Here is a 15,309-nt window from a genome sequence, read left to right on the forward strand (position 1 = left end):
AAGCAAACAGTTGAACAAACAGATGAACCAGCTAAGCAAAATCACCATAGCGGACAGGCGGCTTAACCAGCCGGCCGGACCGGGTACGCAGCTCGCCATCTCCCCCCTCTGCAGGAAGAGCTGGAGCCGGAACTGGGGCGGGCGACCGAACCGGGGATCCTGGAGGAGAAGGAGTCGGCGGAGGCAGAGGAGGGGACGCAGGCGCAGCAGCGGTTGGGCGGGCAGGGGAACGAGGGCTGTCAGGTGGAGAGCGGGGCTGGACGAGCTAAGATGGCAGGGAGCGAGGCATGCGTGGGGCGGCGAGCAGTGTAGCGGACAACGGAGAGGAGAAAGGGTCGGCAGGCGGTGGTGGGGGCTCGTTGACAAGCTGCAGATGTTGACGGGACCGGCGGTAGATGGTACCGTCGTGGTCGACCAGGTAGGACCGCGGCGAACCAGCATCACCGACGACGGTGGCAAGTTTGGAGTGACCGGAGGGGGACTGCATCCGGACGACTTGGCCGGGGAATAGACGCGGCAGGGGACGGCAGGACTGGTCGTGGGAGCGCTTTTGCACTGCGTGCTTGAGGGCAATGCGCTCCTGGACAGCAGCAGGCTGGAGAACAGAGGGCACGAGGGACTGCTGGGTCACAGGGAGTGGAGGTCTCGTTGTGCGAGCCATCAGCCGCTGAGTTGGCGAGCCCAAGGCAGTGTCGCGGGAGATGTTCCGAAGATTGAGGAGGGCCAGGTAAAAATCGGATTTGGACAGTCTGCAATGCTCCAGCAAGTCCTTAGCACTGCGGACAGCGCGCTCCGCCAGGCCGTTGCTTTGCGGGTACTCTGGACTGCTGGTGTAGTGTCGGAAGTTCCAGCTGGCAGCGAAACCCCGAAACTCGGCACTGGTGAACTGGCTGCCGTTGTCAGATTGAAGGCTCGCCGGGGAGCCGAAAGTGGCAAAGTGGCGGCGCAGCTTCCCGATGACGGCCGAAGAGGTGAGGGAGTGCAGCTGGTCAACCTCGAACCAGCTGGAATAAGAGTCAACGAGGACCAGGAAGTGCTTGCCACGCCATTCAAAAATGTCAGTGGCGACTGCCATCCATGGCAGTTCAGGGGCAGGCTGTTGCAGAAGCGGCTGACGTTGCTGATGGGGAGCGAGGCTATTGCAGGTAGGGCAGGCGGAGACCCTCTCCCGGATGTCTTGGGCCATGCTGGGCCAGTAGAACCGACTCTGGGCGTGGGACAGAGTGGTCTCGGCCCCAGGATGACCGCGGTGGGCGACTTGAAAATAGTGGTCCCGCATCGCGGCGGGCACAACGACTTTGTGTCCTTTCACCACCACACCGTCGTGCAGGACAAACTCGTCACGGACCAGGAAGTAGGGCATGGCACCGGCCAGCAAGGATGAACGGCTGTCTGGCCAGCCCTGTCGAATGACGTCGGCAAGCTGCTGCAGGGCAGGATCCTTGGCAGTGTGCTTGACCAGGGACTGCATCTGCTGTGAAGGCACAATGTTAACGTTAAGCACCATCAGGTCAGACGATTCGTATGGGTGGCGATCAGTGGACGATAGTGGTGCGCGGGACAGCGTGTCGGCCACGAACATGTCCTTGCCCTTGCGATACACTATTTTAAAAGTGAAGCGCTGTAGCTGCAGCATCATGCGCTGCAGCCGGGAAGAGGCAACGTGGATCGGCTTGTTTAGGATGGTGACCAACAGCTGGTCGGTCTCGATCGTGAAGTTGTTGCCCAGAATGTAGTCCTTGAACTTGGAGCAAGCAAATACCACGGCAAGCAGTTCCTTCTCGATCTGAGCGTAGCGCTGCTCGGCAGAGGTCATGGTGCGGGACGCATAGGAAACGAGCAGCTGCCGGCCATCGTGGAGCTGCAGGCAGGCGGCACCCAGACCAAATTTGGAAGCGTCGCAAGTGAGAACGATGGGACGCTGTGGATTGAAGAATTTGAGAGTGGGGGTACTGACTAGTCTAGACTTCAGGACGTCGAAGGCATGTTGGTGATGCAGGAACGAGGCCCAGGCAGTGTCCTTCTTGATGAGCTCCCTCAGGGGCGCACTCAGCTCGCTGAGGTCGGGGATAAATTTTCCCAGGTAGTTGACCATGCCCAGGAAACGCTGCAGGCCGGGCACATCGGTGGGTGAGGACATCCCAGAGACAGCAGCCGTTTTTTGTGGGTCAGGCTTCAGCCCCGAGGCAGTAAAAACGTGGCCCACGTAAGTGACCTCCGGGACGCGGAAACGGCACTTCTTTGGGTTGAGCTCGAGGTTGATTTCACGGGCCCGATCTAGGACTTGACGGAGGTGGAGGTCGTGCTCAGCCACGTCCTTACCGTAGACCAGAATGTCGTCAACGATGATAGCACACGGCAGACCGGCAAACAGCTGCTCCATGGTTCGCTGGAATACCTCGCTGGCAGAGTTAATCCCGAATGGCATGCGGAGGAATCGGAATCTTCCGAAAGGCGTGCTGAAGGTCGTCAGGTAGGAGGATCGCTCGTCCAGCGGTATCTGCCAGTAAGAGCTCTTGGCATCGAGGACCGAAAAAACAGTGGCCGGACCAACCTGTGCAGCGACGTCCTCCACTGTTCGCATTGGGTAGTGCGGGCGTTTGATGGCCAGGTTCAGGTCCTTGGGGTTGATGCAAATGCGATTTTCAGTTTTGTCTTTTTTTGCGGCAACAACCATGGTGGAGACCCACCGGGTGGGATCGCTTACCTCTTTCAGTATGCCCATGGTGACCATGTTGAGCAGCGTAGATTTCACCTTGTCCTTCATGGCGAAGGAGATGCGGTGCGGCGGGCGGATCACCGGTTCAACGCTGGGGTCGACAGCAATCTTGTAGCAGCTGGGCAGCTTGCCCAGCTTTTCGTCGAAACGGTCGGGGTATTCGTGCAGGGGGTCCATGAGGGTCCGCACCTGGTGGATATCACGGTGAAAGGAGACCAAACTGAGGTCTTGGCACGCCTGGGCACCCAGCAAGGTAACGTTGTTGGAGTCTAGCAGGTAGAAGGTGAGGGGCCGAGAGGCCTTCAGGACCTTGCAGTGCAGGGTTGCCTTTCCCACGGGAACGAGTACGGCTCCCCCGTAGGCATGCAGGCGGGAGTTGGCAACAGTCACTATCTCATTAGTTCTTATCTTTTTGAAAAGGCTTGTTGACATTACATTGGTTACGGCCCCCGTGTCGAGCTTTGCTGAGAAGGTCGAACCATTGACAGTGACCCGAACCGAAGGGTCTGTTATCAAGGCATGTGCATCCAAGAGTGAAAAAATGCTGGTCTCCCCCTGGGATGAACTGGTATCAGACAAAGGGAGTTCGTCAGGCTGAGACTGGGAACCAGGCTCGCTATCAGCCTGAGCAAGGTTGATTAACATTCTCCGAAAATGGGGGGCCGGCTTCCCACAAGAGCGGCAGGCTGCAGAGAAATGGTTTAACTTCTTGCAAAAATTGCATGTCTTGCCCAAGGCAGGGCACACATCACAAGTCATGCAGACTGCTCATGTGTCCTTTCTTCAAACATTCAAAACAGAATCCCTTCTCCCTTAAGAAGTCTTTCTTTGTGCTCCTTCTTCCTGATCAGTAGACACCACCCTGTGACCACCTTTATTACAGAACAAACAAGAGCCTTGAGTATTAGTGGTAGATACATTTCTTCTTGTTCCACCTGTTGTCGGATTTACTTGCACTGCTGTTTTTACAGGTATTACAGTTGTTGCAAAATTGCTTCCCTTTTGTCCTGGTCATTCTCATGCTTTAGCAAAAGTAGAGCTTTTGACAATTGCAATTGGTCTAGCATCCTGAATGTTTCCAAAAAGTGGATCTGACAGTATATTTACTTGCTTCTCCATGAAATCTACCAGGTCAGAAAATTTAGCTCGATGTCTATGCTTTTCCTGTATTCGATATGCCCTATCCCTCTACTTGTTTCTGAGCTTGTAAGGCAGTTTTAGGATAGTCTTCATATTGGAAGCAACACTCATTTCCTCCATATTGGTGAGATGTTCCATAGCATTGCAACAACTACTAAGAAACAGCGAGAACACATGCAATGCCTTCACATCCTCTGTTGTAAGGCACCTTCAACTATGGAGTGTGTAGTTTGCTCCCCAACTTCAGGTAACCACATCTCTACATCTTGTATAAAACCATTAAAAGATTCCATTCTTGATTGAAACCACTGCCTTTGCCTTTCGAGCTTCTTTTCAGGCAGTGGTACTTTGATCATAGACTCTTGGTTTTCTCTGACTTCAAAGGATTTGAGTATAGGAGCAGGGAGGTTCTACTGCAGTTGTACAGGGTCTTGGTGAGACCACACCTGGAGTATTGCGTACAGTTTTGGTCTCCAAATCTGAGGAAGGACATTATTGCCATAGAGGGAGTGCAGAGACGGTTCACCAGACTGATTCCTGGGATGTCAGGACTGTCTTATGAAGAAAGACTGTATAGACTTGGTGTATACTCTCTAGAATTTAGGAGATTGAGAGGGGATCTTATAGAAACTTACAAAATTCTTAAGGGGTTGGACAGGCTAGATGCAGGAAGATTGTTCCCGATGTTAGGGAAGTCCAGGACAAGGGGTCACAGCTTAAGGATAAGGGGGAAATCCTTTAAAACCGAGATGAGAAGAACTTTTTTCACACAGAGAGTGGTGAATCTCTGGAACTCTCTGCCACAGAGGGTAGTTGAGGCCAGTTCATTGGCTATATTTAAGAGGGAGTTAGATGTGGCCCTTGTGGCTAAGGGGATCAGGGGGTATGGAGAGAAGGCAGGTACGGGATACTGAGTTGGATGATCAGCCATGATCATATTGAATGGCGGTGCAGGCTCGAAGGGCCGAATGGCCTACTCCTGCACCTAATTTCTGTTTCTATTACAGAGCTTGGTTAATTGAACCAGGTTAGATTGTACCTCATTCACATTCTCATCCGATTTCATGAGCTCCTTCAGCTTTTCAATTAACTTGTTAGCAAATCGTGTTTCTTGACCTGACATTTTTCCATGAACGATTCCTGGTCTTTGTCCGTGTAATGGTTCTTCTCTCTTCTCCAGAATCTTGTCTACATCTCCCTCTTGTGGCTGAGCTTTAGACATACTCACTAACACTTTAAGACGTGTTGACGCAAAGCCGTATGCCTACAAGCTGGAATTCAAAACAACTGACTGGGAAATCAAAACAACAGATATCGTTGTGATTCTAAAGTCACTTCTCAAATCTCCATTGCAACAGCCATTTTCCAATACAGCTTATCTTTTAGCAGCCGTTTTCCAATACAGCTTAATGCAGTACGTACTTACTGTCTCCCTGCGCTGGGTTCCGAAGTCTTCAAACTTCATTAGTCAGAATAGCGCAGATGGCGACCATGTTCAGTAATCAGAGTGGCAAAGTCACGCATATGTAAAAAACAATACTATGTTCCCACATTACACAAGCTCCACTTTCACTAGTAGAGACTAGTTCTCTCTTCAATGCAATGGTAATTTCAAACTTTTCCAATGTCCAACTTTCCATTGCCATTACTGTTCGGGTAAGTGGGTGTGATCATACGCATATAAACATGTATAATAACTCAGGATCCAAACATAAGTAGAAGTTGTTTATTATAGTAAACACACAGAGCTCAAATACGATGGTGTTGTAAGCAAGCTCAGTAACAAATCTAACTAGAGGCTGGACTAACAGACTAGATAATATGAGGCATAACCAGATGACTGTTTGAGTACACTACGGCATGCAGTAAAACAGGACATGGATCAGGTTAACTAATACTAACTGATCCACAACACAGACGATAAGAACGGATCTTCCAGTCGTTATTTCCAGCTCAATTGGTTCTTTATTGAACTAGTTGTACAGACAAAAAGATGAACATACCAGATCCTCTTTATTCGTATACAAATTGTAGCTTTCTGTTCTTACTATCTGGTGAGAACTGTGTTCTCTCCAACTCCTGTGGCTCGTCTGACCTGGTCACTCCCTCTCTAACTATAATATGTAACACCCATCTATGTATCAAATACCCTCGCCCAAGCATTCAAAATAATACTGCTAGTAATATCCAGACAAAATAATAATATGCCATCAGTAACTAGCTTAAGCATGAATGGCTCCTACACCTAGTTACATGGTCATTTCCTTAAAGTATTCTATGATTACTTACTCTATGTCTACCTATGATTATTTAATACTTTTACCTTTTCCCATCTATGCCATTCAATTGTACCTGTACTAACATATAGTTATCACACAGTTGATCTGCATGCGAAGCTATCCACCCTGATTCCATCATCTTTTGTATCCTTTCAAAACAGAAATTTGAATTGTCCCAGTCTGCAGGAGAGCATATGGACCTGTCACTAAAGCAATTAACAGTCATGTTTTATTTTCCTAATTGAGTACATATTTGTACAAATTATTTTCTTTTTATTGCTTTCTAGAATTTATGTTGTTTACATATAATTTATGTTCTGTGCATTACCCGCGGGCCTATGACGCTGCTCCAAGCAAGACTTTCAATGTACCTACACTTCAATGATTCTAAGCTCGACTTGACTGAGTGGGAGGCCAATTACGATGGTCTGGGGGAATTAAAATAAAATGAGCTGGTATCCGCTGCAGATATTGTTGACATTATAGAGACCAAATAGAATGAAAGCAGTATGTGGGTGTTAATCAGGAAATTTAAGGAAGGATTAAGATGGCAATTAAATAGCTGGCCAGTGGGCGAGGTTTAATAATAATAATAATATCTTTTATTGTCATTGCACATAAGCGCAACGAGATTTGGTATGCAGCTTCCAACCGATGTCACAACATAAATAAATAATACATTTGGATTTAGATGTCCCAAGAACATGGATTGTAAAAAGAACAGTAAAACAGTCAAAACAGTTCACAGACTAAAGGGCACAATCTGTTTTAAAGACTGAGGGAGAGGAGTACTCACCTACAACTCCAGGCTTCTCTTTACCTGGCGCAATGCAGCAAGGATCTTTATACAGTTTGAGGATTTGATGCTGCTGTTCCAAATGATCCTCTAAAATAAACAAATTAGTGGCTGGTTAAACTGTAATGAGACATTCAGTGAGCTGTCACAGGATAGCATTCTCTGGGACTGTACACTGAGGGCATTCTACTGCATTATAAAATGGCACATTGAGAGAACACGGGTTTTGAGCGAAATTGTATGTGCCGAAAAGTTCCAACTCCTGAAATAATCATCTTTCACATTTCCTTTCCAGAGGTCCTGCAATATACTTTAAAAATATCTAATTCAGTTATTTAATTAATGTACTTCTGTATTTTCTTTGCACGACCTCAGATTGCAGTATAATCTTTGCACCACTCTGCTGTTTTTGCATTTGTCGTTATATTTATTGTTGCATCGATCATCATGGAGTGTACGACTGTGTAGTACTCCATGAGCTTCACCCAAACAAGGAATTTCATTGCAATATTGTATATGTGTTAATAAACTAGGGATTAATATAGAAAAGGAATTGATGAGTGACTTTTCAGCTGAAGAGGCTGTTATTAGTGGGTTGCCATTGGAACTGGATTTGGGGTCACAACTGTTCAATCTATATCAATGAATGAATGATGTTTGCAGAGATAATAAACAGGTTCTGTGTGAAATTTCAGTCTTCTGTTCTATGGGTCCTGTTCTAGAATTTATAGAACACTGGAAGATAACAACAAGTGAGATCAGGGTGTAAACAGCAGGGGATGAGAAAACACTGTCATTTGCAGGTGTGGGTAGAGTATGATACTCACCCATTGAGGAGTTATCGAAGTTGAAATCCCCACAAAGAACATCGAACACAACCATCTCATCCTTGCATCCTGTTGCTGTCATGAACTCACTGATCCAATCCACGATATGGCTGAGCTGATTTTGGCGGATGTGGTTGTCCTCTGAAACAAAGAGGCGCAGACTTGAAACGCAAGACACGCTCACTCAGCCGTTGTGACCACAAATAGCCAGAAAACCTTGAGCTGTCCTGCAAGAAATGTAAATAATGGGCCAGGCACAGGTGGGACCAGTTCAGTTAAGTAAATTGGTTGGTATAGTCAAGCTTGGCCAAAGAGCTTGTTTCAATGTTGTATAGCTAAATGACTCAATGTATTGCTTTTACACTTGGGCACGTATTCTAAACTCAGAGCTTAGAGTGTCACAGGCACATAGTACAGCTGGATGTCTGGCTAAGGAGCAAGTGCAGAAGGGAGGTGTCCAGGTACATTGCTCATCAGCCTTTCTTCCAGGGTAGATTAACTTAAACTGGAAGGGGACCAGTAATCTTGCAGAGAAGTTAGCTTGTACAACCCCAGAGGGTTTAAACTAATGTAGCTGATGGTGGAAACGAAAGCAGGAAGTCAGCAAGTGGAGGGATTGAGGGAAGGTAGAGGTTAGGTCAAATGAACCTGATAGGAAGGACATGCAGGAACAGATTAATGAACACAGTGAGACTGATGGGCTGAATAATATAATTTCAATATAGGGGGTATGGAGAGAAGGCAGGAATGGGATACTGAGTTGGATGATCAGCCATGATCATATTGAATGGTGGTGCAGGCTCGAAGGGCCGAATGGCCTACTCCTGCACCTATTTTCTATGTTTCTATGTTTCAATGCTAGTGTTTTGGATAAGACAGACAAACCCAGAGCCTGAACTAAAGCACGAATCTATTGATATTGTGGCCATTACAGGGATTTTGTTGAAAGGAAGGATTGGCAACTCAACATTCTAGGATTTAGTACGTTTCCGATGTAATAGAGTAGGGTGTAAAAGCGGTGGTCGATGGAGAACGGCACAGCTACTCTCAGAGAAGACATACTGCAGGGCTCATCCAGTGAGGCAAGATGGGCAGAGCTGAACAGTAAGGTCCAATCAGTCTGATGGAATTATAGTATGGGCCCCACAATAGCCAGACTGAGATGGAGAAACAGATATATAGGCAGATCATCAAAAAATGTGAAAGCAGCAGAATTGTTGGAGAGGGTTACTTTAGGTCTGCCAATATTAGCTGGGACTTCTAGGGGACCGAGGATCTACTGGGAGGGAAGAACTGAAGGAAATCCACATTAGTCAGGAAATTGTGTTAGGTAAACTGTTGGGACTGAAGGCAGATAAATCCCCAGGGCCTGATGGTCTGCATCCCAGAGTACTCAAGGAGATGGTCCTAGAAATTGTGGATGCATTGTGATAATTTTCCAATGTTCTAGACCAGTGGTTCCCAACCTTTTTTTGGCCATGCCCCACCTAATCACCTCTAAAATCCTCCTCAGTTGCGCTCAATTGCCCCCCTTAAAAATCAAATTGCCCCCCTATGGGGCGTACGCCCCACGTTGGGAACCACTGTTCTAGACTCTGGATCAGTTCCTGTGGACTGGAGGGTAGCTAATGTACCTTTAAGAAAGGAGGCGGAGAGAAAACAGGGAATTATAGACCAGTTAACCTTGCGTCGGCAGTGGGGAAGATGCTTGAATCGATTATTAAAGATATGAAAGTTGTCACAGGATTGGTCAAGTCAGTATGGATTTAGGGGAAGGGGAAATCATGAAGGGGAAATGATGCTTGACTAATCTGCTGGAACTTTTTGAGGATGTAACAAGTAGAATGTATAAGGGAGAGCCAATGGGTGTGGTGTATGTGGACTTTCAAACAGTCCCTCACCAGAGATTAGTGTGCAAAGTTAGAGCACACGGCATTGGGGGCAGGGTTTTGACATGGATAGAGAAATGGTTGGTAGACAGGAAACAAAGAGTAGGAATTAAGGGAAAAGAGTCTGAGGAAGGGTTTTGGCCCGAAACGTTGCCTATCTCCTTCGCTCCATAGATGCTGCTGCACCCGCTGAGTTTTTCCAGCATTTTTGTGTACCCAGTAGGAATTAATAGGTCCTTTTCAGAATGGCAGGCAATGACCAGTAGAGTACTGCATGGCTCAGTGCTGGGACCCCAGTTATTTACAAAAATATATTAATGATTTAGACAAAAGCAATTAAATGTAACATCTCCAAGTTTGTGTATGATACAAAGCTGGGTGGCTGTGTGAGCTGCGAGGAGGATGCTGTGAGGCTGACTTGGGTGACTTGGATAGGTTGGGCGAGTGGGCAGATGTATGGCAGATGCAGTATAATGTGGATAAATGTGAGGTTATTCACTCTGGTGGCAAGAACAGGAAGGTGGATTATTATCTGAATGGTGTCGTTAGGAAAAGGTGAGGTGCAACGAGACCTAGGTGTCCTTGTACATCAGTCACAGAAAGTAAGCATGCAGGTACTGCAGGCAATGAAGATAGCAAATGGCATGTTGGCCTTCATAGCGAAAGAATTTGAGTATAGGAGCAAGGAAGTCCTTCTGCAGTTGTACAAGGGTCTGCTGAGACTACACCTGGAGTATTGTGTGCAGTTTTGGTCTCCTAATTTGAGGAAGGACATTCTTGAATATGGGCCAAATAGTACTAGCTTAGATTGGGCATCTTGGTTGACATGGATGTGGTGGGCCGAAGGGCCCGTTTCAGTACTGACTCAATAACGCTATAGGTTTTCAGATAGTTATCGATAAGGATAAGATTTGACCTTGGGCAAAAGTCCTAAATTGGGGAAAAGTGCTAAATTGGCAGAAGGCTAATTACAGCAGTATTAGACAGGAGAAAGAAGCAGCCTGTCAGACTGCAGAAGGGTCCTTGCCTGAAAAGTCATCTATCCATGCCTCCCCCACTGAGTTACTTCAGTATTTTGTGACTTTTCTCAGTATTAATCAGGAGCTAGGGAGTATTGGACATCCATGTCTGACATGTGGGAGACATAAGAAACTGCAGATGCTGGAATCTTGAGCAAAAGAAAACAGACTGATGGAGGAATTCAGTGTGTCAGGCAGTTGATGTTAAAAATAGAAACGCTTCAGGTAAGAGATGCCATAGGACACCCAACCATTGACCTGCTAATCGCTGCAGAATATGTGCATTTATATGGCTAGTCCTGTTGATTAACGGTCATAAATGGGATGCAGGTGGGGGTGTTCTTGATAGCCATTAATTATTAAAATATATTGTTAGACTCTTTCTTATTGAAGAAAGTAATTGTGTGGCATTATTGTGGATGAATGCTACCTGCCATTTATCAGCCCACAACCAAGTGTTGGCTAGGTCATGCTACATACAGGCATGGGCCACTCCATTTGTTGAGAGGTTATGAATGTAATTGACCATTGTGCAATCATTAGTGTACATCCCCAACTCTGATAGAAGGGTGATATCCGAGGCTTAGAATATTGGATCACCAACAACCACAACCACCTATTTGCAGGAGATATGACCAACATTGGGGTGATCTCCTCAGAAACTCTTTCACTTCAGTAGATGACGCAGCCAACCTTGGCGTGCACTTCATCCTCCAGCACCTGGACCGCCAGGGTACCTATGCAATGATTTTGTTTGTGGATTTTAGCTCTGCATTCAACACCACTGTGCCAGAGCTACTACACTCCAAACTCTCTCAGTTGACTGTGCCTGAACCCCTTTGTCAGTGGATCACCAACTTCCTGACAGACAGGAAGCAGGATGTGAGGCTGGGAAATCACATCTCGGACCCACAGACCCTCAGCATAGGAGCACCACAAGGCTGCGTACTCTCCCCTCTCCTTTACTCTCTCTACACCAATGACTGCACCTCCACAGACACCTCTGTCAAGCTTCTCAAATTTGTGGATGACACAATCCTGATTGGACTGATCCAGGATGGGGAGGAATCTGCCTACAGACAGGAAGTGACACAGCTGGCATCCTGGTGCCTTTGTAACAACCTGGAGCTCAATGTTCTTAAGACAGTGGAATTGATAAAGTGTTTAAGAAGGAACTGCAGATGCTGGAAAATCAAAAGGTACACAAAAATGCTGGAGAAACTCAGCGGGTGCAGCAGCATCTATGGAGCGAAGGAAATAGGCAACGTTTCGGGCCAAAACCCTTCTTCAGACGAAGGGTTTCGGCCCGAAACGTTGCCTATTTCCTTCGCTCCATAGATGCTGCTGCACCCTCTGAGTTTCTCCAGCATTTTTGTGTACCAGTGGAATTGACAGTAGACTTTAGGAGAGCACCCCCTCCCCTCCCCCCACTCACCATCAACAACACCACAGTCACATCTATGGCGTCTTTTAAGTTCTTTGGAACCATTATCTCCCTTAAATGGGGAGCCACCATGGACTCCACAGTCAAAAAAGCCAAACAGAGGATGTACTTCATGCAGCAGCTGAGGAGGCACAATCTGCCACAGGCAATGATGGTCCAATTCTATACTGCCATCGTAGAGTCTGTCCTCACCTTCTCCACCATGGTCTGGTTTGGCTCAGCCACCAAGCACGACATCCGGTGGCTGCAGCGAATCATTCGATCAGCTGAGAAGGTTGTTGGCTGCAACCTTCCCCCATTGATGAACTGTACAATGCAAGGGCCAGGAAGCGAGCAGGTAAGATCATCTCTGACCCCTCTCATCCTGGCCACAAACCCTGACGCACTTCCCTCTGGAAGGCGACTCCAGACTGTCAAAGCTGCCACAGCCAGAAATAAAAACAGTTGTTTACCATGAGCAGTAGCTCTACTCAATAACCAAAAGTCTGTAGCCTCCTTTTGCTCTGGCATGTTATTTAATTCACATGTTTAAACTATAAGGTTTCATTCTTAATGGTTTAATGTTTTATTCTTAATTGTTTACTGTATGTCGTGTTGTTACTTGCGAGCGGAGCACCAAGGGAAATTCCTTGTATGTGTACATACTTGGCCAATAAACTTATTAATTCATTCAATTTTATCAGGGAGCCTTGGTGCCACGCTCATTCAAAAACTTATTTTAGGTCACTTCATGTCTGGAGTTCAGCTGTTTGGTCCAAAGCTATAAAGAGGTCTGGTCCCAAGTGGTCCTAGCAAAACCCAAACAAGGCATCAGTGAATTTGATTGCACAGTCCATAACATTTTTGATTGGGAAAAGACTGACTGCGCAATCATAACAAGCTGGATAAGATGTTATGCCTTTTGTGGACAGGGTTTACATTGGAGGCCGAGTGAGATGATACAGTTTCCCCACCCTCAAAGTAATAAACAATGTACTTGATTACTTAACATTACATAGTTTAGTGCCAAATGCTACTGTTGAGCTCTACATGAGCATCCTCACATCTTATGTCCTCTAAACCCACCATGAATGCATCACATCCCACTAGATTATGAATTATTTTCTGGCTATAGAGTTAGATAGCACAGAATTAGGCCCACCATAGATCATCAATTATTCATGTACACTATTCCCGACTCTATGCACATTACCTGCTGTGGCATGTAGGTGAGTGCAGCTGACATATCCCACAATCCGAAGGTCATTTGGGGTCAATCCAACTTGGATCTGAGAGAAAGATTTTAATTAATCACATCTGAAAGATTTTTTTTTCTTTTTAATTACCTCCAACTAAAAGTTTTGGAAGAGTTATGAATAAAAAATATAGGGCCTTTCAGGTAAAGTCTATTCTGATAGTCACGCAAGTTTAGAAAATGGAAACAGTAAGAAGGTTTAAAAAGAATTAGAATAGAGATCAGAAAGAGTGCACTAGGAGCAAGTTGTGAATAAGACTCCATACAGAGTGGGGGGATTGGTTAAATGAAATTGGGTGGGATTGAGGGTGGGCAGGGAATGAGAAGGGTAGGTGCATTGTATTGAAATGTCGATAGTGTAACATACCATCGCTGAACCCAGAGGCAGAGTCCAAGAGGTTCACTTCAGGATTCAAAAAGTGGAGCATGGTACACGAGAAAGCCAATTGCTAACCAGGACCGGGTAAGTACCTGTAATATTACTTGGGTTTGTTATTGTCACCTATTCTGAGATAGAGTGAAAAAAACTATTTTGTGCGCTATTCAAGTAGTTTAATTGTAAAGTATACCAGCAAAAGAAAATGAAATGATTACTTACTGCAGCTTTACAGGAATATTAATGCAGTAGCACAAATATACAATCATCAATAATGCAACAAATCAGTAATATTCAATAACCAGACCATAACAGTGCAAAACCAAAGTACATAGTGCAACAAAACCAAAGTAGGTCATAGATGTTGAAAAGTAAACGAACATCGTTCTAATTTAGAAGCAAGCAAGTTTATTTATATAGCACATTTCAGCAACAAGGCAATTCAAAGTGCTTTACACAAAGCATTAAAAAGCAGCCAAAAGAAATTAAAAGCAGACATTAAAACGAATAGAAAATAAAACAAGCTAAAATAGAATACGTCAAGTATAAAATATAAGAATAAAAGTTAAAGTGCAATGTAAGAAATGAATAATTATTTAATTTAATTAAAAGCAGCGTCAAACAGGAAAGTCTTCAGCCCCGATTTAAAAGAACGGAGAGGTGGAGCGGACCTGCATTTTTCTGGAAGTTTGTTCCATATATGTGGTGCATAAAAACTAAACGCTGCTTCTCCATGTTTAGTTCAGACTCTGAGGACAGAAAGCAGACATGTCCCAGACGACCTCAGAGGTCTGGATGGTTCATAATGTAGCAGAAGATCAGAAATGTATTTTGGCCCTAGACCATTCAGTACTTTATACACCAATAGTAATATTTTGAAATCAATTCTTTGACAGACTGGAAGAACCACTCAAAACTGGAGTGATGTGATCCACTTTCTTGGTCTTGGAGAGGACTTGCGCAGCAGCGTTCTGAATCAGCTGCAGTTGTCTAATTGATTTTTAGGGAGGCCTGTGAAGACAGCAGTACAGTAGTCAAGTCTACTGAAGATAAATGTTTTTCCAAACCCTGCTGAACCATCAGTGAAGAGTCTTCACTGAGCCAAGGCAGACCTATGACAACCACACAGATACTTAAGGCGGCACAGTGGTAGAGTTGCCTTACAGCGCCAGAGACCCAGGTTCGATCCTGACTATGGGTGCTGTCTGTACGGAGTTTGTACATTCTCCCTGTGACAGTGTGGGTTTCCCCTGGGTGCTCCAGTTTCCTGTCACACTCCAAAGATGGTTAATTTGGCTTCGGTAAAAATTTCAAATTGCCCCGGAGTGTGTGGGATAGTACTAATGTACAAGGATCCCTTGTCGACGAGGACTCTGTAAGCCAAAGGGCCTGTTTATGCGCTGTATCTCTAAACTAAACATTGAAGCTAACATGCACAGGACCAATTAATACTGAGGAAATATTATACAAATAGAACCACTTGGATAGTGACTTTTATATAAGCTAGGTAATTTGCAAAAGAAAAGCTTAAAGTTTTCCTGATCCGAAATAAAGTGCAAACAGACACATACACACAGGCAAAGATG

General features: G+C 45.7%; 1 protein-coding gene across 3 annotated transcripts in view; it reads right to left on the minus strand.

Moving 5' to 3' along the window:
• smpd5 (sphingomyelin phosphodiesterase 5) overlaps window positions 1-15,309 on the minus strand; it is a 35,303-nt gene that overhangs the window by 12,668 nt on the left and 7,326 nt on the right. For all 3 annotated transcript variants that reach the window (XM_055665608.1, XM_055665598.1, XM_055665601.1), the window contains 3 exons: window positions 13,306-13,381; window positions 7,762-7,902; window positions 6,935-7,024 (listed from right to left, as the gene is read on the minus strand). In XM_055665608.1, coding sequence (XP_055521583.1) covers window positions 6,935-7,024; window positions 7,762-7,902; window positions 13,306-13,381 — 307 coding nt within the window. The remainder of the gene's footprint in view (window positions 1-6,934; window positions 7,025-7,761; window positions 7,903-13,305; window positions 13,382-15,309) is intronic.

Source organism: Leucoraja erinacea, chromosome 2 (assembly GCF_028641065.1).
Source record: "Leucoraja erinacea ecotype New England chromosome 2, Leri_hhj_1, whole genome shotgun sequence".
Taxonomy (NCBI): Eukaryota; Metazoa; Chordata; class Chondrichthyes; order Rajiformes; family Rajidae; genus Leucoraja; species Leucoraja erinaceus.